General features: G+C 61.1%; 2 protein-coding genes across 2 annotated transcripts in view; one reads left to right on the forward strand and one right to left on the reverse strand.

The window, feature by feature from the left end:
• Window positions 1-1,097: 1,097 nt before the first annotated feature.
• On the reverse strand, window positions 1,098-22,790 carry IKBKG (inhibitor of nuclear factor kappa B kinase regulatory subunit gamma). The gene is made up of 12 exons (XM_071801269.1): window positions 22,529-22,790; window positions 19,408-19,598; window positions 15,359-15,507; window positions 15,200-15,244; window positions 13,481-13,583; window positions 13,290-13,399; window positions 11,986-12,126; window positions 8,711-8,807; window positions 6,615-6,752; window positions 4,005-4,132; window positions 1,420-1,460; window positions 1,098-1,324 (listed from the first exon to the last, which is right to left on the reverse strand). Exons 1-12 carry the CDS (start codon window positions 22,719-22,721, stop codon window positions 1,197-1,199), a joined length of 1,464 nt encoding a protein of 487 aa, XP_071657370.1. The 5' UTR covers window positions 22,722-22,790; the 3' UTR covers window positions 1,098-1,196.
• Window positions 22,791-23,039: 249 nt separating this feature from the next.
• Window positions 23,040-26,981, forward strand: part of G6PD (glucose-6-phosphate dehydrogenase) — a gene marked incomplete at its 5' end in the record, with an annotated part of 36,372 nt that continues 32,430 nt past the window's right edge. The window contains 2 exons of the mRNA XM_071801202.1: window positions 23,040-23,072; window positions 25,467-25,577. Coding sequence (XP_071657303.1) covers window positions 23,040-23,072; window positions 25,467-25,577 — 144 coding nt within the window. The remainder of the gene's footprint in view (window positions 23,073-25,466; window positions 25,578-26,981) is intronic.

Here is a 26,981-nt window from a genome sequence, read left to right on the forward strand (position 1 = left end):
CAAAAGCACCCAAAAAGCCCCAAAATCCTCCCCAAACCGGCCCCAAAAATCCCTCAAAATGGCCCCAAAATCACCTCAGGGAACAAAATGGCGCCAAAACCCAAAATGGCGCCAAAATCACCTCATTTTGGGTCAAATCTGGGCCACTTTGGGCCAAATCCAGGCCATTTTGGGTCAAATCTGAGCCATTTTGGGTCAAATCTGAGCCATTTTGGGTCAAATCTGAGCCATTTTGGGTCAAATCTGAGCCATTTTAGGTCAAATCCGGTTGATTTTGGGTCAAATCTGAGCCATTTTGGGTCAAATCTGAGCCATTTTGGGTCCAATCTGGGCCATTTTGGGTCATATCCGGGTGATTTTGGGTCAAATCTCAGCCATTTTGGCCCAAATCTGAGCCATTTTGGGTCAAATCTGAGCCATTTTGGCCCAAATCTGAGCCATTTTGGCCCAAATCTGAGCCATTTTACGTCAAATCCGGTTGATTTTGGGTCAAATCTGAGCCATTTTGGGTCAAATCTGAGCCATTTTGGGTCCAATCTGGGCCATTTTGGGTCATATCCGGGTGATTTTGGGTCAAATCTCAGCCATTTTGGCCCAAATCTGAGCCATTTTGGGTCAAATCTGAGCCATTTTGGGTCAAATCCAGGCCATTTTGGGTCAAATCTGAGCCATTTTGGCCCAAATCTGAGCCATTTTGGGTCCAATCTGGGCCATTTTGGGTCATATCTGGGCCATTTTGGGTCAAATCTGAGCCATTTTAGGTCAAATCCGGTTGATTTTGGGTCAAATCTGAGCCATTTTGGGTCCAATCTGGGCCATTTTGGGTCATATCCGGGTGATTTTGGGTCAAATCTCAGCCATTTTGGCCCAAATCTGAGCCATTTTGGGTCAAATCTGAGCCATTTTGGGTCAAATCCAGGCCATTTTGGGTCAAATCTGAGCCATTTTGGCCCAAATCTGAGCCATTTTACGTCAAATCCGGTTGATTTTGGGTCAAATCCGGGCCATTTTGGGTCAAATCTGGGCCATTTTGGGTCCAATCCGGGCCATTTCCGGTCATCCCCCCCCATTCCCCCCCATTCCCCCATTCGCACCAATTCCAAAGGCACCGCTTTATTGCCCCCCAGGCGGGGGTCGCCCCCCGGCACGGGGGGGGGTCGCTCCCCCCTTTTGGGGTGAAAAGGGGCGGTTTTGGGTCACTCGATGCACTCGGTGACGTGGATCTGCAGGGTGTCCATGTCGGGGGCCCGGTACTGGCACTTGGGGCAGCACAGATCGGGTTCCTCCGCAGCCCGGGGGGGCCGGGACCCCCCAAAAACGGGACCTGGGGACACGGGGGACACGGGGGGGACACCCAGGGTGGCACCCGGCGCCCCCCGCCTGCAAAATGGGGGGAAAAAGGGGGATTTTGGGGCTCACCGGGGGTGGAGTGGCGCTGCTGCAGTTCCTCCATGCGCTGCCTGCCAGATGGGGAGGGGGGGGGTTTGGGGGGTTTTGGGGGGGCCATTGACACCCCCAAGGGGTTGGGGGGGGCGGGGGGGGTGGGGGGGATTTGGGGGGGGGGGTTGGGGGGGTTTGGGGGGATTTTGGGGGGATTTTGGGGATGGTTTTGGGGGTTTTTGGGGGGGATTTGGGGGTTTAGGGGGAGGATGTTGGGGGGTTTGGGGCTGTTTTAGGGGTGATATGGGGATGATTTGGGGGGGTTTGGGGGCCCCATTGACACCCCCAAGGGGTTTGGGGGGGTCGGGGGGGGTGGGGGGGATTTGGGGGGGGAGGGGTTGGGGGGGGTTTGGGGGGGATTTGGGGGTTTTTGGGGGGATTTTGGGGATGGTTTTGGGGGTTTTTGGGGGGGGTTTGGGGGGTTTTGGGGGAGGATGTTGGGGGGTTTAGGGGGTGATATGGGGATGATTTGGGGGGTTTGGGGGGGTTGGGGGCCCCACTGACACCCCCAAGGGGTTTGGGGGGGCGGGGGGGGTGGGGGGGATTTGGGGGGGGAGTTGGGGGGGGGTTTGGGGGGATTTTGGGGTTTTTTGGGGGGATTTTGGGGATGGTTTTGGGGGTTTTTGGGGGAGGATGTTGGGGGGTTTGGGGCTGTTTTAGGGGTGATATGGGGATGATTTGGGGGGGCTTGGGGGCCCCATTGACACCCCCAAGGGGTTTGGGGGGGTCGGGGGGGGTGGGGAGGATTTGGGGAGGGGGTTGGGGGGCTTTGGGGGGGTTTTGGGGGGGGTTTTGGGGGTTTTGGGGGAGGGTTTGGGGCTGTTTTAGGGGTGATATGGGGATGATTTGGGGGGTTGGGGGCTCCATTGACACCCCCAAGGGGTTTGGGGGGGCGGGGGGGTTGGGGGGGATTTGGGGGGGGGGGGTTGGGGGGGGGGTTGGGGGGGGTTTGGGGGTTTTGGGGGGGTTTTGGGGGTTTTTGGGGGGATTTTGGGGATGGTTTTGGGGGTTTTTGGGGGGGTTTTGGGGGGGTTTTGGGGGTTTTTGGGGGGGTTTTGGGGGAGGATGTTGGGGGGTTAGGGGGTGATATGGGGATGATTTGGGGGGTTGGGGGGGTTGGGGGCCCCATTGACACCCCCAAGGGGTTGGGGGGGACGGGGGGGGGGTGGGGGGGATTTGGGGGGGGGGTTGGGGGGGGTTTGGGGGTTTTGGGGGGGTTTTGGGGGTTTTTGGGGGGATTTTGGGGATGGTTTTGGGGGTTTTTGGGGGGGTTTTGGGGGAGGATGTTGGGGGGTTAGGGGGTGATATGGGGATGATTTGGGGGGTTGGGGGGTTTTGGGGGCCCCATTGACACCCCCAAGGGGTTTGGGGGGGGCCGGGGGGGGTGAGGAGGATTTGGGGGGGGGGTTGGGGGGGGTTTGGGGGTTTTGGGGGGGATTTGGGGGAGGGTTTTGGGGGGTTTGGGGCTGTTTTAGGGGTGATATAGGGATGATTTGGGGGGTTGGGGGGCCCCATTGACACCCCCAAGGGGTTGGGGGGGCGGGGGGGGTGGGGGGGATTGGGGGTGGGGTTGGGGGGGGTTTGGGGGGTTTTTGGGGGTTTTGGGGGTGTTTTTAGTCCATTTTTGGGCCATTTTTTGTGGAGGATTTTGGGGGTTCCGGGGGCGGTTTGGGGGCGTTTTTGGGGGCGTTTTGGGCCATTTTGGGGGGTTATTTTTTGGGGAGGATTTTGGGGGTTCTGGGGTCGTTTGGGGCCGTTTTGGGTCATTTTGGGGGCCATTTTGGGGGGTTTTTTGGGCCATTTTTGGGCTGTTTCTTGTGGAGCATTTCAGGGCTTTTGGGGTCAGTTTGGGGGCGTTTTTGGGGGCGTTTTGGGCCATTTTGGGGGGTTATTTTTTGGGGATGATTTTGGGGGTTTTAGAGTCAGTTTGGGGGCGTTTCCGGGGTCTTTGGGGTCATTTTTGGGGTGATTTGGGGGGTTTTGGGGCCATTTTTGGGGTGTTTCTTGTGGACGATTTCAGGGCTTTCGGGGTCAGTTTGGGGGCGTTTTTGGGGGCGTTTTGGGCCATTTTGGGGGGTTATTTTTTGGGGACAATTTTGGGGGTCTCAGGGTCAGTTTGGGGGCGTTTGGGGCCATTTTTGGGTCATTTTTGGGGTGATTTGGGGTTTTTTTGGGCCATTTTTGGGCCATTTTTTGTGGAGCATTTCAGGGCTTTTGGGGTCAGTTTGGGGGCGTTTTTGGGGGCGTTTTGGGCCATTTTGGGGGGGTATTTTTTGGGGACTTTTTGGGGGTTTTAGAGTCAGTTTGGGGGCGTTTGGGGCCATTTTTGGGTCATTTTTGGGGTGATTTGGGGGGTTTTTTGGGCCATTTTTGGGCTGTTTCTTGTGGAGCATTTCGGGCGTTCCGGGGTCAGTTTGGGGGCGTTTTTGGGGGCGTTTTGGGCCATTTTGGGGGGTTTCTTTTTTGTGGAGGATTTTGGGGGTTCCGGGGGCGGTTTGGGGGCGTTTCCGGGGTCGTTTGGGGCGGTTTTTGGGCGGATTTTTGGGGATTTTGGGGGCGCGCACCTGGCGGCGGCCTGGGCGTCCAGCTGGGCCCGCAGCGAGCGCAGCGCCTCCTGCAGGACGTCCCGCTGCGCGTGGAGCTGCTCCCGCGCCGCCCGCTCCGCCGCAAAGTCCGCGCGGTAGATCTCGGCCTAGGCCAAAAAACACCCCAAAATCAACAAAAAACACCCAGAAATACCCCCAAAACACCCCAAAATACCCTAAAATACCCCCAAAATCACCCAAAAACACCCAAAACCACCCCAAGATACCCCAGGAACACCCAAACCAACCCCAAAGTCCGCGCAGTAGATCTGGGCCCAGGTCAAAAAACACCCCAAAATCACCCCAAAATAACCCCAAAATCACCCAAAAACACCTCAAAATACCCCAAAATCACCCCAAAACACCCCAAAATACCCTAAAATACCCCCAAAAACACCCAAAAACACCCCAAGATACCCCAAGAACACCCAAACCAACCCCAAAGTCCATGCAGTAGATCTCGGCCTAGGCCAAAAAACACCCCAAAATCACCCAAAAACACCCAAAAAACACCCAAAAACCACCCCAAAATACCCTAAAATACCCCCAAAATCACCCCAAAACACCCCCAAAATACCCTAAAATACCCCCAAAATCACCCAAAATCATCCAAAAACACCCCAAGATACCCCAAGAACACCCAAACCAACCCCAAAGTCCACGCGGTAGATCTTGGCCTAGGCCAAAAAACACCCCAAAATCACCCAAAACCACCCAAAAAACACCCAAAAATCACCCAAAAACACCCCAAAATACCCTAAAATCACCCCAAAATACCCTAAAATAGCCCCAAAATCACCCAAAAACACCCCAAGATACCCCAAGAACACCCAAACCAACCCCAAAGTCCGCGCGGTAGATCTCGGCCTAGGCCCCAAAACGACGCAAAATCACCCAAAAATACCCAAAAAACACCCAAAACCACCCCAAAATACCCCAAAATCACCCAAAAACACCGAAAAAACACCCAAAACCACCCCAAAATACCCAAAAAATACCCCAAAATCACCCAAAAAACACCCAAACCAACCCCAAAATCCGCGCGGTAGATCTCGGCCTAAGCCAAAAAACACTCCAAAATCACCCCAAAAACACCCAAAAAACACCCAAGAACACCCCAAGATCACCCAGAAACACCCCAAAATCACCCAAAACCACACAAAAAGATCCTAAAATAGCCCCAAAATACCCCAAATTCACCCAAAAATACCCCAAGAACACCCAAACCAACCCCAAAGTCCGCGCGGTAGATCTCGGCCTAGGCCCCAAAACCACCCAAAATCACCAAAAACCACCCAGAAATACCCCCAAAACGCCCCAAAATACCCTAAAATACCCCCCAAATACCCCAAAAACACCCCAAGATACCCCAAGAACACCCAAACCAACCCCAAAGTCCATGCAGTAGATCTCGGCCTAGGCCAAAAAACACCCCTGAATATCACCCCAAAACCCCCCAAAATCTTCCCCAAAAAACCCCCAAACCGCCCCCAAACGCCCCCCAGAGTGTCCCCAACATCCCCCCAGTGTCCCCGTGTCCCAAAATGTCCCAAAGTGTCCCCAAAACCCCCCAAAGTGTCCCAAAGTGTCCCCTGGGCCTGCAACTTGGGGCCGGTTTTGAGCGCCACCCGTTGCCATTTGGCCCCCAAAAACCCCCCAAAATCTTCCCCAAAAAACGCCCAAAATGCCCCAAACCGCCCCAAAACGTCCCCCTGGGTGTCCCCAACATCCCCCCAGTGTCCCCGTGTCCCAAAATGTCCCAAAATGTTCCCAAAACCCCCCAAAGTGTCCCAAAGTGTCCCCAGATGTCCCCTGGGCCTTCACCCCAGGGCCGGTTTTGAGCGCCACCCGTTGCCATTTGGCCCCCAAAAAGCACCCAAAAAACCCCCAAAAACCCCCCAAACCGCCCCCAAACGCCCCCCAGAGTGTCCCAAACACCCCCCCCCGTGTCCCCGTGTCCCAAAATGTCCCAAAGTGTCCCCAAAACCCCCCAAAGTGTCCCCTGGGTCTTCACCCCAGGGCTGGTTTTGAGCGCCACCCGTTGCCATTTGGCCCCCAAAAACCCCCCAAAAAGGGCCCAAAAAGCCCCCAAACCGCCCCAAACTGTCCCAAAACGTTCCCCAGAGTGTCCCCAACATCCCCCCAGTGTCCCCATGTCCCAAAATGTCCCAAAGTGTCCCCAAAACCCCCCAAAGTGGTCCCAAAGTGTCCCCAAAGCGTCCCCTGGGCCTGCAACTTGGGGCCGGTTTTGAGCGCCACCCGTTGCCATTTGGCCCCCAAAAACCCCCCAAAAAGGGCCCAAAAACCCCCCAAACCGCCCCAAACTGCCCCCAAACGCCCCCCAGAGTGTCCCAAACACCCCCCCCCGTGTCCCCGTGTCCCAAAATGTCCCAAAGTGTCCCCAAAACCCCCCAAAGTGTCCCCTGGGCCTTCACCCCAGGGCCGGTTTTGAGCGCCACCCGTTGCCATTTGGCCCCCAATAACCCCCCAAAAAGGGCCCAAAAACCCCCCAAACCGCCCCAAACTGTCCCAAAACGTTCCCCAGGGTGTCCCCCAGGCGCCCCCGCCGTGTCCCCGCGTCCCCGTCACCTGCGCCTGCAGCACCGGCACCGTTTCGAGCGCCGCCCGCTGCCGCTCGGCCTCCATCTTGAGCTTGTCGATCAGCTCCTGCTTGGCCGCCAGCGCCTCCTCGGCCGCCGCCAGGCGGGACCGGGCCGAGCGCAGCTCCTGGGGTCACCAGGGGTCACCAGGGGTCACCAGGGGTCACCCCGTGTCCCCAATTGTCACCCCATGTCCCCAATTGTCCCCCCATGGGACACAGAGGCCTGGTGAGGCCTCAGCCCCATTGCCCCCTGTGTCGCTCTGTGGTCAATAGGGACACACCGGGGTCACCTTGGGGTCATCTTGGGGTCATCAGGGTCATCTTGGGGTCACCCAGGGGTCACCCCGTGTCCCCAAGTGCCACCCAGTGTCACCCCATGGGACACAGAGGCCTGGTGAGGCCTCAGCCCCATTGCCCCCTGTGTCGCTCTGTGGTCAATAGGGACACCCCGGGGTCACCTTGGGGTCATCAGGGTCATCTTGGGGTCACTAAGGGTCACCCCGTGTCCCCAATTGTCACCCCATGTCCCCAAGTGTCCCCCCATGGGACACAGAGGCCTGGTGAGGCCTCAGCCCCATTGCCCCCTGTGTCGCTCTGTGGTCAATAGGGACACCCCGGGGTCACCTTGGGGTCATCAGGGTCATCTTGGGGTCACCCAGGGGTCACCCGGTGTCACCCCGTGTCCCCAATTGTCACCCCATGTCCCCAATTGTCCCCCCATGGGACACAGAGGCCTGGTGAGGCCTCAGCTCCATTGTCTCACATGGGGGGTGACAGAGGGGGTGACACGGGGGGTGACGCAGGTGACACGGGTGCCATGGGGTGACAGAGGGGGACACAGGGGGTGACACAGGGGGGTGACACAGGGGGGTGACACAGGGGGTGGCATGGGGGGTGGCATGGGGGGACACAGGTGACACAGGGGGTGACACAGGGGGTGACACAGGGGGGTGACACAGGTGACACGGGGGGGTGACAGAGGTGCCACAGGGGGTGACATGGGTGCCATGGGGTGACAAAGGGGGTGGCACAGGTGACACAGTGGGTGACACAGTGGGTGACACAGGGGGTGACACAGGGGGTGACACAGGGGGTGACACAGGGGGTGACACGGGGGTGCCGGGGTGTCACAGGGGGGTGACAGAGGTGCCATGGGGTGACATGGGGGGTGTCACAGGGGGTGCCGGGGGGTGCCGGGTGTCACAGGGGGGTGACAGAGGTGACACGGGGGGTGCCGGGTGTCACAGGGGGTGTCACGGGGGGTGTCGCAGGGGGTGTCACGGGGGGTGTCACGGGGGGTGACACGGGGGGTGACACGGGGGGTGTCACGGGGGGTGTCACGGGGGGTGACACGGGGGGTGACACGGGGGGTGACACGGGGGATGTCACAGGTGTCACAGGGGGTGTCACAGGGGGTGTCACAGGGGGTGTCACAGGGGGTGTCGCAGGGGGTGTCGCTGGGGGTGTCGCTGGGGGTGACACGGGGGGTGACACGGGGGGTGACACAGGGGGTGACACAGGGGGTGACACAGGTGACACGGGGGGTGACACAGGGGGTGTCACGGGGGGTGTCACGGGGGGTGACACGGGGGGTGTCACGGGGGTGTCACGGGGGGTGACACGGGGGGTGTCACGGGGGGTGTCACGGGGGGTGTCACGGGGGGGTCACAGGTGTCACAGGGGGTGTCACGGGGGGTGACACGGGGGGTGACACAGGGGGTGACACAGGGGGTGACACGGGGGGTGACACGGGGGGTGTCACGGGGGGTGTCACGGGGGGTGTCACAGGTGTCACAGGGGGTGTCACGGGGGGTGACACGGGGGGTGACACGGGGGGTGTCACGGGGGGTGTCACAGGTGTCACAGGGGGTGTCACGGGGGGTGTCACGGGGGGTGACACGGGGGGTGTCATGGGGGGTGACACAGGGGGTGACACAGGGGGTGACACAGGGGGTGACACAGGGGGTGACACAGGGGGTCACACAGGGGGTCACACAGGGGGTGTCACAGGTGTCACGGGGGGGTCACGGGGGTGTCACGGGGGGTGTCACAGGTGTCACGGGGGTGTCACAGGGGGCGTCACCTGCTGCGCGGCGTCCCCGTGGGCGCTGGCCCTGCCGTGCTGCTCGTACTCCTGGAACAGGTGGTGATAGGCGACCTGCAGCTGCGCCAGCTTCCGCCTGCAGCGCACGGCGTCACCCCACACGGCCCCAAAACACCCCAAACGTCACCAGAACACCCCAAACGGCCCCAAACACACCCCAAATGTCACCAAAACACCCAAAACGGCCCCAAACACACCCCAAATGTCACCAAAACACCCCAAACGGACCCCAAATACACCCCAAATGTCACCAAAACACCCCAAACGGACCCCAAACAGCCCCCGAAACACCCCAAACGGCCCCCAAAACACCCCAAACGGCCCCAAATACACCCCAAATGTCACCAAAACACCCCAAACGGCCCCAAACACACCCCAAATGTCACCAAAACACCCCAAACGGACCCCAAACACACCCCAAATGTCACCAAAACACCCCAAACGGACCCCAAACAGCCCCCGAAACACCCCAAACGGCCCCCAAAACACCCCAAACGGCCCCAAATACACCCCAAATGTCACCAAAACACCCCAAACGGCCCCAAATACACCCCAAATGTCACCAAAACACCCCAAACGGACCCAAATACACCCCAAATGTCACCAAAACACCCCAAACGGCCCCAAACACACCCCAAATGTCACCAAAACACCCCAAACGGACCCCAAACAGCCCCCAAAACACCCCAAACGGCCCCAAAACACACCCCAAATGTCACCAAAACACCCCAAACGGCCCCAAACACACCCCAAATGTCACCAAAACACCCCAAACGGCCCCAAATACACCCCAAATGTCACCAAAACACCCCAAACGGCCCCAAATACACCCCAAATGTCACCAAAACACCCCAAACGGCCCCAAACACACCCCAAATGTCACCAAAACACCCCAAACGGCCCCAAACACACCCCAAATGTCACCAAAACACCCCAAACGGACCCCAAACACACCCCAAATGTCACCAAAACACCCCAAACGGCCCCAAATACACCCCAAATGTCACCAAAACACCCCAAACGGACCCCAAACAGCCCCCGATACACCCCAAAACACCCAAAACGGCCCCAAAACACCCCAAACGGACCCCAAACAGCCCCCAAAACACAACCAAAACGGACCCCAAACAGCCCCTAAAATACACCCCAAATGTCACCAAAACAGCCCCCAAAACACCCCCAAAACGGCCCCCAAAACACCCCTAAAACGGCCCCCAAACAGCCCCCAAAATACACCCCAAGTGGCCCCAAAACAGCCCCCAAATGTCACCAAAGTGGCCCCAAAATAGCCCCTAAAGTGGCCCCCAATGTCCCCAAAGTGTCCCCAAAACAGCCCCCAAATGTCACCAAACAGGCCCCAAAACACCCCCCAAACGGCCCCCAAACAGCCCCCAAAACACACCCCAAGTGGCCCCAAAACAGCCCCCAAATGTCACCAAAACAGCCCCAGAATGTCCCCAAAGTGGCCCCATGTCCCCCATTGCCCCCATGTCCCCCATTGCCCCCAATGTCCCCATGTCCCCCAATGTCCCCATGTCCCCCAATGTCCCCACTGCCCCCCAATGTCCCCCAATGTCCCCATGCCCCCCAATGTCCCCGATGTCCCCACGTCACCCACTTCTCCTCGGTGGCCGCGTGTCCCCCATTGCCCCCAATGTCCCCATTGCCCCCAATGTCCCCACTGCCCCCCATTGCCCCCAATGTCCCCATTGTCCCCATTGCCCCCATGCCCCCCAATGTCCCCATGTCCCCCATTGTCCCCATTGTCCCCATGTCACCCACTTCTCCTCGGTGGCCGCGTGTCCCCCATTGCCCCAATGTCCCCATTGCCCCAATGTCCCCATTGTCCCCATTGCCCCCATGTCCCCCAACGCCCCCATGTCCCCCATTGCCCCAATGTCCCCATTGCCCCAATGTCCCCATTGCCCCCACTGCCCCCAATGTCCCCATTGCCCCTCATGTCCCCATGTCCCCCAATGTCCCCGATGTCCCCGATGTCCCCACGTCACCCACTTCTCCTCGGTGGCCGCATGTCCCCCATTGCCCCAATGTCCCCATTGCCCCCAATGTCCCCATTGCCCCCATTACCCCCATGTCCCCCAATGTCCCCATTGCCCCAATGTCCTCATTGCCCCCCATGTCCCCCAATGTCCCCATGTCCCCCAATGTCCCCATTGCCCCCATGTCCCCATTGTCCCCATTGCCCCCCATGTCCCCCAATGTCCCCGATGTCCCCGATGTCCCCGCGTCACCCACTTCTCCTCGGTGGCCGCGTGTCCCCCATTGCCCCCAATGTCCCCATTGCCCCCATGTCCCCAATGTCCCCCATTGTCCCCATTGCCCCCAATGTCCCCCAATGTCCCCCGATGTCCCCGATGTCCCCACGTCACCCACTTCTCCTCGGTGGCCACGTGTCCCCCATTGCCCCAATGTCCCCATTGCTCCCATGTCCCCATTGCCCCCACTGCCCCCAATGTCCCCATTGCCCCCCATGTCCCCATTGCCCCCCAATGTCCCCGATGTCCCCGATGTCCCCACGTCACCCACTTCTCCTCGGTGGCCGCGTGTCCCCCATTGCCCCAATGTCCCCATTGCCCCCAATGTCCCCACTGCCCCCATTACCCCCATGTCCCCCAATGTCCACATTGCCCCAATGTCCTCATTGCCCCCCATGTCCCCCAATGTCCCCATGTCCCCCAATGTCCCCATGTCCCCATTGTCCCCATTGCCCCCCATGTCCCCCAATGTCCCCGATGTCCCCGATGTCCCCACGTCACCCACTTCTCCTCGGTGGCCGCGTGCCCCCATGTCCCCCAATGTCCCCATTGCCCCCATTACCCCCATGTCCCCAATGTCCCCATTGCCCCCCAATGTCCCCATGTCCCCAATGTCCCCATTGCCCCCAATGTCCCCATTGCCCCCAATGTCCCCATTGCCCCCATTACCCCCATGTCCCCAATGTCCCCATTGCCCCCCAATGTCCCCATGTCCCCAATGTCCCCATGTCCCCCATTGCCCCAATGTCCCCCATTGCCCCCATGTCCCCATTGTCCCCAATGTCCCCATTGCCCCATTGCCCCCATGTCCCCCAATGTCCCCATTGCCCCCATGTCCCCCAATGTCCCCATGTCCCCCAATGTCCCCATTGCCCCCATTACCCCCATTGCCCCCAATGTCCCCATGTCCCCCAATGTCCCCATTGCCCCCAATGTCCCCATGCCCCCCGATGTCCCCGATGTCCCCGCGTCACCCACTTCTCCTCGGTGGCCGCGTGCCGCTCCACCCTGAGCGCCGTCTCCAGGTTCTGCACCTGCAGGCGCAGCTGGTCCAGCTGGAGCCCGTGTCCCTTTGTCACCTCCTCCAGCGCGTGACAGCGCTCGCCCGCCGCCCGGGCCCTGCGGGGACATTGGGGACATGGGGACACCAGGGGGATGGGGACACCAGGGACATGGGGACATCAGGGACATGGGGACCATGGGGACACCGTGGGGACAATGGACAAGGGCCCCCCCAAGGCATGGAGGTGGGGACACCAGGGACATCAGGGACATGGGGACACCATGGGGACACCATGGGGACACCATGGGGACACCAATGGGGACAGGGACAAGGGCCCCCCAAGGCCTGGGGATGGGGACATCAGGGACATGGGGACATCAGGGACATGGGGACCATGGGGACCATGGGGACACCATGGGGACACCATGGGGAGAGGGACAAGGGCCCCCCAAGGCATGGAGATGGGGACACCAGGGACATGGGGACATCAGGGACATGGGGGATGACAGGGACCCTGGGGACATCAAGGACATGGGGACAGGGACATAAAGGACATTGGGGACATGGGGACATCAGGGACATGGGGACAGGGACACGATGGGGACATCAGGGACATGGGGACAGGGACATCAAGGACATTGGGACAGGGACCCTGGGGACATCAGGGACATGGGGACAGGGACATAAAGGACATTGGGGACATGGGCACATCAGGGACATGGGGACAGGGACACGATGGGGACATCAGGGACATTGGGACAGGGACCCTGGGGACATCAGGGACATGGGGACAGGGACACGATGGGGACATCAGGGACATGGGGACAGGGACATCAGGGACATGGGGACAGGGACGCGATGGGGGCATCAGGGACATGGGAAGAGGGACCTCAGGGACCTTGGGGACACTGAGGACAGGGACACCGGGGACACTGAGGACAGGGACAAGCCCCTGGTGACACTGCCACCCCCTTGGTGACCCAATATTGTCCCCACCGCTGCTCCAGCTCGGCCCTGTCCCTTTGTCCCCAGGTTCCCAGGGATCGTCCCCAAGCCCCCAGGGATCGTCCCCAAGCCCCCAGGGACTGTCCCCAAGCTCCTGGTGACACTGGTGCTCCATTATTGTCCCCACTGTCGCTCCAGCTCGGCCCTGTCCCTTTGTCCCCAGGTTCCCAGGGATCGTCCCCAAGCCCCCAGGGATCGTCCCCAAGCCCCCAGGGACTGTCCCCAAGCCCCTGGTGACACTGCCACCCCCTTGGTGACCCAACATTGTCCCCACCGCTGCTCCAGCTCGTCCCTGTCCCTCCTGCTCCTCTCCAGCCGGCTCTGGCTCTCCCTCAGCTCCCCCAGCAGCGACGTCACCTGCGCCTGCACCTGCGCCTTCTCCTGCTGTTGGGGACACGGAGGGGACACCTCAGGGACCTGGGGGGGTCCCCAGGTGTCCCCAGGTGTCCCCAGGTGTCCCCAAACCTCCAGCTGGCGCCGCAGGGCCTGCAGCTGCAGCTCGGCGCGTTGGTTCGCGTCCCGCGCGCGGCGCTCGGCGGCCGCTTGGGCCTGGCGGGCCCTCACCAGCCTGCAGGTGGCACCAGATGTCACCAGATGTCACCAGATGGCACCAGATGGCACCAGATGGCACCAGATGTCACCAGATGGCACCAGATGGCACCAGATGGCACCAGATGGCACCAGATGGCACCAGAGCGGCACCCACAGCGCCCCCAAGGGCCCCCCAAGGCGGCCCCCAAATACGCCCCACAGGGTCCCCGAAATAGGCCCCCAAGTGGCTCCCAAAGGGGTCCCAAATGTCACCAGAGTGGCCCCAAAGTGGCCCCAAAGGGTCCCCGAAGTATCCACCAAGTGGCCCCCAAATGGCCCCCAAGTGGCCCCCAAATGTCACCAGAGTGGCCCCAAAGGGTCCCCAAAATATCCGCCAAGTGGCCCCCAAGTGGCTCCCAAAGTGGCCCCAAAAGGTCCCCAAAGTATCCACCAAGTGGCCCCAAATGTCACCAGAGTGGCCCCAAAGGGTCCCCCAAATGTCCCCCAAGTGGCCCCCAAATGTCACCGGAGTGGCCCCAAAGTGGCCCCAAAGGGTCCCCAAAGTATCCGCCAAGTGGCCCCCAAGTGGCTCCCAAAGTGGCCCCAAAGGGTCCCCAAAGTATCCCCCAAGTGGCCCCCAGATGTCCCCCAAGTGGCCCCCAAATGTCACCAGAGTGGCCCCAAAGTGGCCCCAAAGGGTCCCCAAAATATCCCCCAAGTGTCCCCCAAATGTCACCAGAGTGGCCCCAAAGGGTCCCCAAAGTATCCCCCAAGTGGCCCCCAAATGTCACCGGAGTGGCCCCAAAGGGTCCCCAAAGTATCCCCCAAGTGGCCCCCAAATGTCACCGGAGTGGCCCCAAAGGGTCCCCAAAGTATCCCCCAAGTGGCCCCCAAATGTCACCAGAGTGGCCCCAAAGTTGCCCCAAAGGGTCCCCAAAATATCCACCAAGTGGCCCCAAATGTCACCAGAGTGGCCCCAAAGGGTCCCCAAAATGTCCCCCAAGTGTCCCCCAAATGTCACCAGAGTGGCCCCAAAGGGTCCCCAAAGTATCCCCCAAGTGTCACCAGAGTGTCCCCAAAATATCCTCCAAGGGTCCCCCAAATGTCCCCAAGTGTCCCCCAAACACCCCCAAAGTGTCCCCAAGTGTCCCCCAAACACTCCCAAACACCCCCAAAGTGTCCCCAAAGTGTCCCTCAAAAACCCCCAAAGTGTCCCCAAGTGTCCCCCAAACACCCCCAAAGTGTCCCCAAGTGTCCCCAAGTGTCCCCCAAACACTCCCAAACACCCCCAAAGTGTCCCCAAGTGTCCCCAAAGTGTCCCCAAAGTGTCCCCAAAGTGTCCCCAAAGTGTCCCCAAGTGTCCCCCAAACACCCCCAAAGTGTCCCCAAGTGTCCCCCAAACACCCCCAAAGTGTCCCCAAAGTGTCCCCAGGTGTCCCCCAAACACCCCCAAACACCCCCAAAGTGTCCCCAAGTGTCCCCAAGTGTCCCCAAAGTGTCCCCAAGTGTCCCCCAAACACCCCCAAAGTGTCCCCAAGTGTCCCCCAAACACCCCCAAAGTGTCCCCAAGTGTCCCCCAAACACCCCCAAAGTGTCCCCAAGTGTCCCCCAAACACCCCCAAAGTGTCCCCAAGTGTCCCCAGTGCCACTCACTCAGCCTCCGCCGCCGCCAAGCGCTGCCGCAGCTGCTCCATGGGGCTGTTGGGGACAAGGACACGGGGTTGGGGACAAGGACACGGGGTTGGGGACAAGGACACGGGCTTGGGGACGTTGGGGCCACGGGGGGTGTCCCCAGGGTGGGTCGGGGCTCACCTGGGCTCGGGGGGTGACACGGGGACATCCTCGTCCTGCTTAGGGGGGGACTCCGGGGTCACCTCCTGCGTCACCTCCTGCGTCACCTCCGGTGTCACCTCCGGTGTCACCTCCGGTGTCACCTCCTCCTGTGGTGTCACCTCGGGGCTCTGGGGGCAGGGAGGGGACATGGGGACGTGTAGGGGACAAAGGGACACACAGGGACATGAGGGGACACTTGGGGACACAGGGACATGAGGGGACACTCAGGGGGGCTGGGGGACACACAGGGACATGAGGTGACACTTGGGGACACAGGGACATGAGGGGACACTCAGGGGGGCTGGGGGACACACAGGGACATGAGGGGACACTTGGGGACACAGGGACATGAGGGGACACTCAGGGGGGCTGGGGGACACACAGGGACATGAGGGGACACTTGGGGACACAGGGACATGAGGGGACACTCAGGGGGACACGGGGACATGCAGCGACATGAGGTGACACTTAGGGACACGAGGTGCCACTCGGGGACACCGGTGACATGGGGTGGCACTCAGGAAGACACAGGGGGACACAGGGACATGAGGTGACACTCATGGGCATGAGGTGATGCTTGGGGACACAAGGACACTGAGGGACATGAGGTGACACTCGGGGACACAGGGACACACATGGACATGAGGTGACACTCAGTGCCACTTGGGGACACCGGTGACATGGGGTGGCACTCAGTGCCACTTGGGGACACCGGTGACATGGGGTGGCACTCAGGAAGCCACAGGGGGACACGAGGTGACGCTCATGGGCACGAGGAGCCACTCAGTGCCACTTGGGGACACCGGTGACATGGGGTGGCACTCAGGAAGCCACAGGGGGACACGAGGTGACGCTCATGGGCACGAGGAGCCACTCAGTGCCACTTGGGGACACGGGGGACATGAGGAGCCACCCAATGCCACTCGGGGACACCGGTGACATGGGGTGGCACTCAGGAAGCCACAGGGACACACATGGACATGAGGTGACACTCAGTGCCACCTGGGGACACCGGTGACATGGGGTAGCACTCAGTGCCACTTGGGGACACCGGTGACATGGGGTAGCACTCAGTGCCACTTGGGGACACCGGTGACATGGGGTGGCACTCAGGAAGCCACAGGTGGACACGAGGTGGCACTCATGGGCACGAGGAGCCACTCAGTGCCACTCGGGGACACCGGTGACATGGGGTGGCACTCAGGAAGCCACAGGGACACACATGGACATGAGGTGACACTCAGTGCCACCTGGGGACACCGGTGACATGGGGTAGCACTCAGTGCCACTTGGGGACACCGGTGACATGGGGTGGCACTCAGGAAGCCACAGGGGGACACGAGGTGACACTCATGGGCACGAGGAGCCACTCAGTGCCACTTGGGGACACCAGTGACATGGGGTGACCCGTGGTGACCCATGGTGACCCGTGGTGACCCGCGGTGACCCGTGTCCCTACCTGCGCGTCCCCGGTGTCCCCGGTGTCCCCGCAGTGTCCCCGCAGCAGCTGCCACTTGGGGACATCAGTGACATGGGGTGGCACTCAGGAAGCCACAGGGGGACACGAGGTGACGCTCATGGGCACGAGGAGCCACCCAGTGCCACTTGGGGACACTGGGGACATGGGGTGGCGCTCAGGAAGCCACAGGGACACACATGGACATGAGGTGACACTCAGTGCCACTTGGGGACACCGGTGACCCGTGGTGACCGATGGTGACCCGTGGTGACCCGCGGTGACCCGCGTCCCTACCTGCACGTCCCTGGTGTCCCCGGTGTCCCCGTGGTGTCCCCGCAGCAGCTGCCACTCGGGGACATCAGTGACATGGGGTGGCACTCAGGAAGCCACAGGGACACGCATGGACATGAGGTGACGCTCAGTGCCACTCGGGGACACCGGTGACCCGTGGTGACCCATGGTGACCCACGTCCCCACCTGCGTGTCCCCGGTGTCCCCGTGGTGTCCCCGCAGCAGCTGCCACTCGGGGACATCAGTGACATGGGGTGGCACTCAGGAAGCCACAGGGACACACATGGACATGAGGTGACACTCAGTGCCACTTGGGGACACCGGTGACATGGGGTGGCACTCAGGAAGCCACAGGGGGACACGAGGTGACGCTCATGGGCACGAGGAGCCACTCAGTGCCACTTGGGGACACCAGTGACATGGGGTGACCCGTGGTGACCCGCGGTGACCCGTGTCCCTACCTGCATGTCCCTGGTGTCCCCGGTGTCCCCGTGGTGTCCCCGCAGCAGCTGCCACTCGGGGACACCGGTGACATGGGGTGGGACTCAGGAAGACACAGGGACACACATGGACATGAGGTGACACTCAGTGCCACTTGGGGACACCGGTGACATGGGGTAGCACTCAGTGCCACTTGGGGACACTGGGGACATGGGGTGGCACTCAGGAAGCCACAGGGACACGCATGGGCATGAGGTGACACTTGGGGACACCGGTGACATGGGGTGGCACTCAGGAAGCCACAGGGACACACATGGACATGAGGTGACACTCAGTGCCACTCGGGGACACCGGTGACCCGCGGTGACCCGCGTCCCTACCTGCGCGTCCCCGGCGTCCCCGCGGTGTCCCCGCAGCAGCTGCCACTTGGGGACACCGGTGACATGGGGTGGCACTCAGGAAGCCACAGGGTGACACGAGGTGACACTCATGGGCACGAGGAGCCACTCAGTGCCACTTGGGGACACGGGGGACATGAGGAGCCACCCAATGCCACTCGGGGACACCGGTGACATGGGGTGGCACTCAGGAAGCCACAGGGACACACATGGACATGAGGTGACACTCAGTGCCACCTGGGGACACCGGTGACATGGTGTGGCGCTCAGGAAGCCACAGGGGGACACGAGGTGACACTCATGGACACGAGGAGCCACTCAGTGCCACTTGGGGACACCAGTGACATGGGGTGACCCATGGTGACCCGTGGTGACCTGCGGTGACCCGCGTCCCTACCTGCACGTCCCTGGTGTCCCCGTGGTGTCCCCGCAGCAGCTGCCACTCGGGGACACCGGTGACATGGGGTGGCACTCAGGAAGACCCAAGGACACACATGGACATGAGGTGACACTCAGGGGGACACAGGGACACACATGGACATGAGGTGGCACTCAGTGCCACTTGGGGACACCGGTGACATGGGGTGGCACTCAGTGCCACTTGGGGACACCGGTGACATGGGGTGGCACTCAGGAAGCCACAGGTGGACACGAGGTGGCACTCATGGGCACGAGGAGCCACTCAGTGCCACTTGGGGACACCGGGGACATGGGGTGGCACTCAGGAAGCCACAGGGACACACATGGACATGAGGTGACACTCAGTGCCACTTGGGGACACCGGTGACATGGGGTGGCACTCAGGAACCCACAGGGGGACACGAGGTGACACTCATGGGCACGAGGAGCCACTCAGTGCCACTTGGGGACACCGGTGACCCGTGGTGACCCATGGTGACCCATGGTGACCCGTGGTGACCCGCGGTGACCCGTGTCCCTACCTGCGCGTCCCCGGTGTCCCCGGTGTCCCCGCAGTGTCCCCGCAGCAGCTGCCACTTGGGGACATCAGTGACATGGGGTGGCACTCAGGAAGCCACAGGGTGACACGAGGTGACACTCATGGGCACGAGGAGCCACTCAGTGCCACTTGGGGACACCGGTGACCCATGGTGACCCATGGTGACCCGCGTCCCTACCTGCGCGTCCCCGGTGTCCCCGTGGTGTCCCCGTGCAGCCTCTGGTGTCCCCGCAGCAGCTGCCACTTGGGGACACCGGTGACATGGGGTGGGACTCAGGAAGACCCAAGGACACACATGGACATGAGGTGACACTCAGTGCCACTTGGGGACACCGGTGACATGGGGTGGGACTCAGGAAGACCCAAGGACACACATGGACATGAGGTGACACTCAGTGCCACTTGGGGACACCGGTGACCCGTGGTGACCCGTGGTGACCCATGGTGACCCGCGGTGACCCGCGGTGACCCGCGTCCCTACCTGCGCGTCCCCGTCGTCCCCGCGGTGTCCCCGCGCGGCCTGGTCGCGCTCCCCGCGCAGCCGCTCCACCAGCGCGCGCGCCTGTCCCCACCGTCCCCGCAGCAGCTGCCACTCGGCCCGGCGCTGGCCCTGCAGGCGCCGCAGCTCCTCCAGCCGCAGGCGCAGGCACGCGCTGCAGCGCCACAGCGCCCCTGGGGACAACGGGGACGTCGGGGACGCCGGGGGCAATGGGGACGTTGGGGACGTCGGGGGCAATGGGGACGTTGGGGACGCCGGGGGCAATGGGGACGTTGGGGACATCGGGGGCAATGGGGACGTTGGGGACGCCGGGGGCAATGGGGACGTTGGGGACGTCGGGGGCAATGGGGACGTTGGGGACGCCGGGGGCAATGGGGACGTTGGGGACGTCGGGGGGATTGGGGGTGTTGGGGGCAATGGGGACGTTGGGGGCAATGGGGACATCAGGGGTGTTGGGGGCAATGGGGACATTGGGGGTACTGGGGACATCAGGGGTATTGGGGGCAATGGGGACATTGTGGGTATTGGGGGCAATGGGACATCAGGGGTGTTGGGGGCAATGGGGGTATTGGGGATGTTGAGGACATGGGGACAATGGGGACATTGGAGACGTTGAGGGCAATGGGGACATTGAGGGTGTTGGGGGTATGAGGGACATGGGAGCGATGGGGACACTGGGGGTGATGGGGACATGGGGGTGATGGGGACATGGGGGTGATGGGGACATGGGGGGTGATGGGGACATGGGGGGTGATGGGGACATGGGGGGTGATGGGGACATGGGGGCAATGGGGACGTTGGGGACATTGGGGGCAGTGGGGGTGTTGGAGGCAATTGGGACACTGGGGGCAATGGGGACATCGGGGTGTTGGGGGCAATGGGGACATTGGGGGCAATGGGGGTATTGGGGATGTTGAGGACATGGGGACAATGGGGACATTGGGGACGTTGAGGACAATGGGGACGTTGAGGGTGTTGGGGGTATGAGGGACATGGGGGCGATGGGGACACTGGGGGTGATGGGGACATGGGGGGTGATGGGGACATGGGGGGTGATGGGGACATGGGGGGTGATGGGGACATGGGGGCATAGGGGGACGTTGGGGACATTGGGGGCAGTGGGGGTGTTGGAGGCAATTGGGACACTGGGGGCAATGGGGACATCAGGGGTGTTGGAGGCAATGGGGACATTGGGGGTATTGGGGACATCAGGGGTGTTGGGGACATCAGGGGTGTTGGGGGCAATGGGGACATTGGGGGCAACGGGGACATCAGGGGTGTTGGAGGCAATGGGGACATTGGGGGCAATGGGGACATTGGGGGCAATGGGGACATTGGGGGCAATGGGGACATGGGGACAATGGGGACATGGGGACAATGGGGACATTGGGGACGCTGAGGGCAATGGGGACATTGAGGGTGTTGGGGGTATGAGGGACATGGGGGCGATGGGGACACTGGGGGTGATGGGGACATGGGGGGTGATGGGGACATGGGGGGTGATGGGGACATGGGGGGTGATGGGGACATGGGGGGTGATGGGGACGTTGGGGACATTGGGGGCAGTGGGGGTGTTGGAGGCAATTGGGACACTGGGGGCAACGGGGACATCAGGGGTGTTGGAGGCAATGGGGACATTGGGGGCAATGGGGGTATTGGGGATGTTGAGGACGTGGGGACAATGGGGACATTGGGGACGTTGAGGGCAATGGGGACGTTGAAGGTGTTGGGGGCAATGGGAGTGTTGGGGGCGATGGGGACATTGGGGGTGATGGGGACACTGGGGGTGATGGGGACATGGGGGGTGATGGGGACATGGGGGGTGATGGGGACATGGGGGGTGATGGGGACATGGGGGCAATGGGGACGTTGGGGACATTGGGGGCAGTGGGGGTGTTGGAGGCAATTGGGACACTGGGGGCAATGGGGACATCAGGGGTGTTGGAGGCAATGGGGACATTGGGGGTACTGGGGACATCAGGGGTGTTGGGGGCAATGGGGACATTGGGGGTACTGGGGACATCAGGGGTGTTGGGGCAATGGGGACATCGGGGGTGATGGGGGTGTTGGGGGCAATGGGGGTACTGGGGATGTTGAGGACATGGGGACAATGGGGGCAGTGGGGACATGAGGGGTATTGGGGACAACGGGGACATTGAGGGTGTTGGGAGCAATGGGGGAGCTGGGGATATCAGGGGTATGGGGGGCAATGGGGACACTGGGGGTATTGGGGACACTGGGGGTATTGGGGACACTGGGGGTATTGGGGGTATCAGGGACATGGGGGCAATGGGGACACTGGGGGTGATGGGGACATTGGGGACAACGGGGACATGAGGGCAATGGGGACACTGGGGGCATGGGGGGTGTTGGGGATGTTGACCCCACCAGGCTTCCCAGTTCCCCCCAATGCCATCCCAGTCCCTCCCAGTTCCCAATCCCATCCCAGTTCCCCCCAGTCCCTCCCAATCCTGTCCCAGTCCCTCCCAGTTCCTCCTTAATCCTGTCCCAGTCCTTCCCAGTCCCCCCAGTCCCATCCCAGTTCCTCCCAGACCCTCCCAGTTCCCCCCAGTCCCATCCCAGTTCCTCCCAGTTCCCTCCAGTCCCTCCCAGTCCCCCCAATCCCATCCCAGTCCCCCCAGTCCCTCCCAATTCTGTCCAAGTCCCTCCCAGTTCCCCCTTAATCCTGCCCCAGTCCCTCCCAGTTCCTTCTTAATCAAGTCCCAGTCCCCCCCAGTCCCATCCCAGTTCCCTCCAGTCCCTCCCAATCCTGTCCCAGTCCCTCCCAGCTCCTCCCAGTTCCCCCCAGTCCCTCCCACTTCCTCCTTAATCCTGTCCCAGTTCCCCCCAGTCCCATCCCAGTTCCCTCCAGTCCCTCCCAATCCTGTCCCAGTCCCTCCCAGTTCCCCCCAGTCCCATCCCAGTTCCCCCCAGTCCCTCCCAATCCTGTCCCAATCCCTCCCAGCTCCTCCCAGTTCCTCCTTAATCCTGTCCCAGTCCCTCCCAATCCCGTCCCAGTCCCTCCCAGTTCCCCCCAGTCCCTCCCAGTTCCTCCTTAATCCTCTCCCAGTCCCTCCCAGTCCCCCCAGTCGCCCCCACTCACCCTTGAGCTCCCTGTTCTCCTCCAGCAGCCTCTGCAGCGCCTCCCCCCCCGCAACGCCGAGCTCCGCCGGGCCCCTCCCTCCCGCCCCCTCCTCCCCGCCGGCTCCTCCGGCCTCGGCGGGCCCGGGCCCGGCCCCTCCGCCCCCCCCGGGCTGCACCATCTCCCGCCGGCCCCTCCGCTCCCCCCCGTTCATAGGCGGCGGGGCCCGGGAGGCCCGGGAGCTCCGCGAAACGCGACCGCTCCCTCCGCCGCCCCCGCCGTTCTGAGCCGCGCTTCCGCCGGAACCGCGAACCCGCTTCCGCTTCCCCACAACTTCCGCCTCGTTAAGTGTCATGGCGCCTCGGCGAGTACAAAAGGGAGGGGGGGATTAAGCCGTCACACCCAACGCGGGTTGTGATTGGGCGCGCCCACTCGGGGCGAGGTTGTGATTGGTGGATTGGGGGGTGAGGGGGTGAGCGGTGATTGGTTGGAGGGGGAAAGGGGCGGAGAATGGGGAGTCGCGCCAGCGTGAGGGGAGCGGCGGTTCCGGGGATGGAGCGGGAAGGTGGGGGGGGCGGCGGTTGGGGGGCAAATTTGGGGGGGGGGGGCGATTTGGGGACAATTGGGGGGGGTTGGGGACAATTCGGGGGGGGTGGGGGCGTTTGGGGGCATTTTGGGGGGGATTTGGGGCTTTTGGGGGGGGATTTGGGGCATTTTGGGCGGGATTTGGGGCTTTTGGGGGGGGATTTGGGGGCCTGGGGGGGGATTTGGGGCTTTTGGGGGGAGGGTGGGGCTGTTAATTGGGGCCTGGGGGGGGTTATTAGGGCCGGAGAGGGTTAATTAGAGTCTGGGGGGGGTGTTAATTAGGATCTGGGGGGGTTAATAGGGGCCTGGGGGGGTTAATTAGAGTGTGGGGGGGGTTAATTGGGGTCTGGGGGTGTCAACTGGGGCCTGGGGGGGTTAATTGGGGTCTGGGGGGGTTAATTGGGGCCTGGGGGGGTTAATTAGGGAGTGGGAGGGGGGTTAATTGGGGTCTGGGGGTGTTAATTGGGGTCTGGGGGTGTTAATTGGGGCCTGGGGGGGGTTAATTGGGGTCTGGGGGTGTTAATTAGGGTCTGGGGGGGTTAATTAGGGTCTGGAGGGGTTAATTAGAGTGTGGGGGGGGTGTTAATTGGGGTCTGGGGGGTTAATTAGGGAGTGGGAGGGGGGTTAATTGGGGTCTGGGGGGTTAATTAAGGAGCGGGGGGTGTTAATTAGGGGGGGTTTGGGGGGGATCGGGCCCCTTGGGGGTGATTAAAGAGCTGGGGGGGTAATTGGGGTAATTAGCGACCCCCCCCGAGACTTTGAGGGGGAAAATGGGGGGGAAGGGGAGTTTGGGGTGGAAAAGGGGGATTTTGGGGGTGGTTTTTTGGGGTGAAAAAGTGGGATTTTGGGGCTAGAAAAGTGGGGATTTTGGGGTGAAAAAGTGGGATTTTGGGGGTGGTTTTGGGGTGATTTTTGGGGTGGAAAGGTGGGATTTTGGGGGTGTTATTTTGGGGTGAAAAAGCGGGATTTTTGGAGATAGAAAAGTGGGATTTTTGGGGTGAAAAAGTGGGATTTTTGGGGTGGAAAAGTGGGATTTTGGGGGTGTTATTTTGGGGTGAAAAAGTGGGATTTTTGGGGTGATTTTTGGGGTGGAAAAGTGGGATTTTGGGGGTGTTATTTTGGGGTGAAAAAGTGGGATTTTTGGAGATAGAGAAGTGGGGATTTTGGGGTGAAAAAGTGGGATTTTGGGGCTAGAAAAGTGGGATTTTGGGGTTGGAAAAGTGGGATTTTGGGGGTGGTTTTTTGGGGTAGAAAAGTGGGATTTTGGGAGTGGTTTTTTTTGGGGTGAAAAAGTGGGATTTTGGGGGGTGAAAAAGTGAGAATTTAAGGGGTGGGAAAGTGGGATTTTTGGGGTGGAAAAGTGGGATTTTGGGGGTGTTATTTTGGGGTGAAAAAGTGGGATTTTTGGAGATAGAAAAGTGGGGATTTTGGGGTGAAAAAGTGGGATTTTGGGGGTGGTTTTTTGGGGTAGAAAAGTGGGATTTTTGGAGATAGAAAAGTGGGATTTTTGGGGTGAAAAAGTGGGATTTTGGGGCTAGAAAAGTGGGATTTTGGGGGTGTTTTGGGGGGTATAATAATGAGATTTTGGGGGTGGTTTTTGGGGTATAAAAGTGGGATTTTGGGGGTGGAAAAGTGGGATTTTGAGGGGGTAGAAACCTGGGACTTTTGGGGTGGAAAAGTGGGATTTTGGGGGTGTTTTTGGGGGGATTTTTGGGGTGGAAAAGTGGGATTTTGGGGGTGTTTTTGGGGGGGATTTTTGGGGTGGAAAAGTGGGATTTTGGGGGTGATTTTGGGGGGATTTTTGGGGTGGAAAAGTGGGATTTTGGGGGTGTTTTGGGGGGGGATTTTTGGGGTGGAAAAGTGGGATTTTGGGGGTGTTTTTGGGGGGATTTTTGGGGTGGAAAAGTGGGATTTTGGGGGTGTTTTTGGGGGGATTTTTGGGGTGGAAAAGTGGGATTTTGGGGGTGTTTTTCGGGGGATTTTTGGGGTGGAAAAGTGGGATTTTGGGGGTGTTTTTGGGGGGATTTTTGGGGTGGAAAAGTGGGATTTTGGGGGTGTTTTTCGGGGGATTTTTGGGGTGGAAAAGTGGGATTTTGGGGGTGTTTTTGGGGTGGAAAAGTGGGATTTTGGGGGTGTTTTTGGGGGGATTTTTGGTGTGGAAAAGTGGGATTTTGGGGGTGTTTTTGGGGGGATTTTTGGGGTGGAAAAGTGGGATTTTGGGGGTGTTTTTGGGGGGATTTTTGGGGTGGAAAAGTGGGATTTTGGGGGGGTAGAAACCTGGGACTTTTGGGGTGGAAAAGTGGGATTTCGGGGGTGTTTTTTGGGGTGATTTTGGGTGTTTTTGGGGTTTCTGACCCCCAATTCCCCCCCCCAGGCGGTTCGGGGCCCCCCCCCCCGGTTCGAGTGGCTGCGCCAGGAGCTGAACCAGGATGGGACCTTCCCGGGGGGGGAGCAGCCGCTCAGCATCGTCATCCTGGGGGCCTCCGTGAGTTGGGGGCGAAAACGGGGTGAAAATGGGGGGTTTTGGGGCTGGGGGGGCACGGGGGGGTCGGGGGGGGTTGGGGGTTCAGGGGGGGATGGGTTTGGGGCAAAAAACGGGGGTTTTGGGGGGGAAAATGGGGGGGAAATGAGGGGGGGAGCAGCCGCTCAACATCGACATCCTGGGGGTGTCTGTGAGTTATGGGGTGGGAAATGGGGGGTTTTGGGGTGAAAATGGGGGGTTTTGGGGCTGGGGGGGCACGGGGGGGTCGGGGGGGGGTTGGGGGTTCAGGGGGGGATGGGTTTGGGGTGAAAAATGGGGGTTTTGGGGGGGAAAATGGGGGGGAAATGGGGGGGGAGGAACCGATGGACAGCGGCATCCTGGGGGCGTCCTTGAGTCATGGGGTGGGAAATGGGGGGAAAATGGGGGTTTTGGGGTGAAAATGGGGGGTTTGGGGGCTGGGGGGGCACGGGGGGGTCGGGGGGGTGTTGGGGGTTCAGGGGGGGATGGGTTTGGGGTGAAAAATGGGGGTTTTGGGGGGGAAAATGGGGGGGAAATGGGGGGGGAGGAACCGATGGACAGCGGCATCCAGGGGCGTCCTTGAGTCATGGGGTGGGAAATGGGGGGAAAATGGGGGTTTTGGGGTGAAAATGGGGGGTTTTGGGGCTGGGGGGGCACGGGGGGGTCGGGGGGGGGTTGGGGGTTCAGGGGGGGATGGGTTTGGGGCAAAAAACGGGGGTTTTGGGGGGAAAATGGGGGTGGGAGGAGCCACTGAGAAGGATCAGCCTGGGGGCGTCCTTGAGTCATGGGGTGGGAAATGGGGGGAAAATGGGGGTTTTGGGGTGAAAATGGGGGGTTTGGGGGCTGGGGGGGCACGGGGGGGTCGGGGGGGGTTGGGGGTTCAGGGGGGGATGGGTTTGGGGCAAAAAACGGGGATTTTGGGGGGGAAAATGGGGGGGAAATGAGGGGGGGAGCAGCCGCTCAACATCGACATCCTGGGGGTGTCTGTGAGTTATGGGGTGGGAAAATGGGGGGTTTTGGGGTGAAAATGGGGGGTTTGGGGCTGGGGGGGCACGGGGGGGTCGGGGAGGGTTGGGGGTTCAGGGGGGGATGGGTTTGGGGCAAAAAACGGGGATTTTGGGGGGGAAAATGGGGGGGAAATGAGGGGGGGAGCAGCCGCTCAGCATCGACATCCTGGGGGTGTCTGTGAGTTATGGGGTGGGAAAATGGGGGTTTTGGGGTGAAAATGGGGGGTTTGGGGGCTGGGGGGGCACGGGGGGGTCGGGGGGGGTTGGGGGTTCAGGGGGGGATGGGTTTGGGGCAAAAAATGGGGGTTTTGGGGGGGAAAATGGGGGTGGGAGGAGCCACTGAGAAGGATCAGCCTGGAGGCGTCCTTGAGTCATGGGGTGG

The sequence above is a fragment of the Patagioenas fasciata genome, chromosome 36, assembly GCF_037038585.1.
Source record: "Patagioenas fasciata isolate bPatFas1 chromosome 36, bPatFas1.hap1, whole genome shotgun sequence".
In the NCBI taxonomy this organism is placed as follows: Eukaryota; Metazoa; Chordata; class Aves; order Columbiformes; family Columbidae; genus Patagioenas; species Patagioenas fasciata.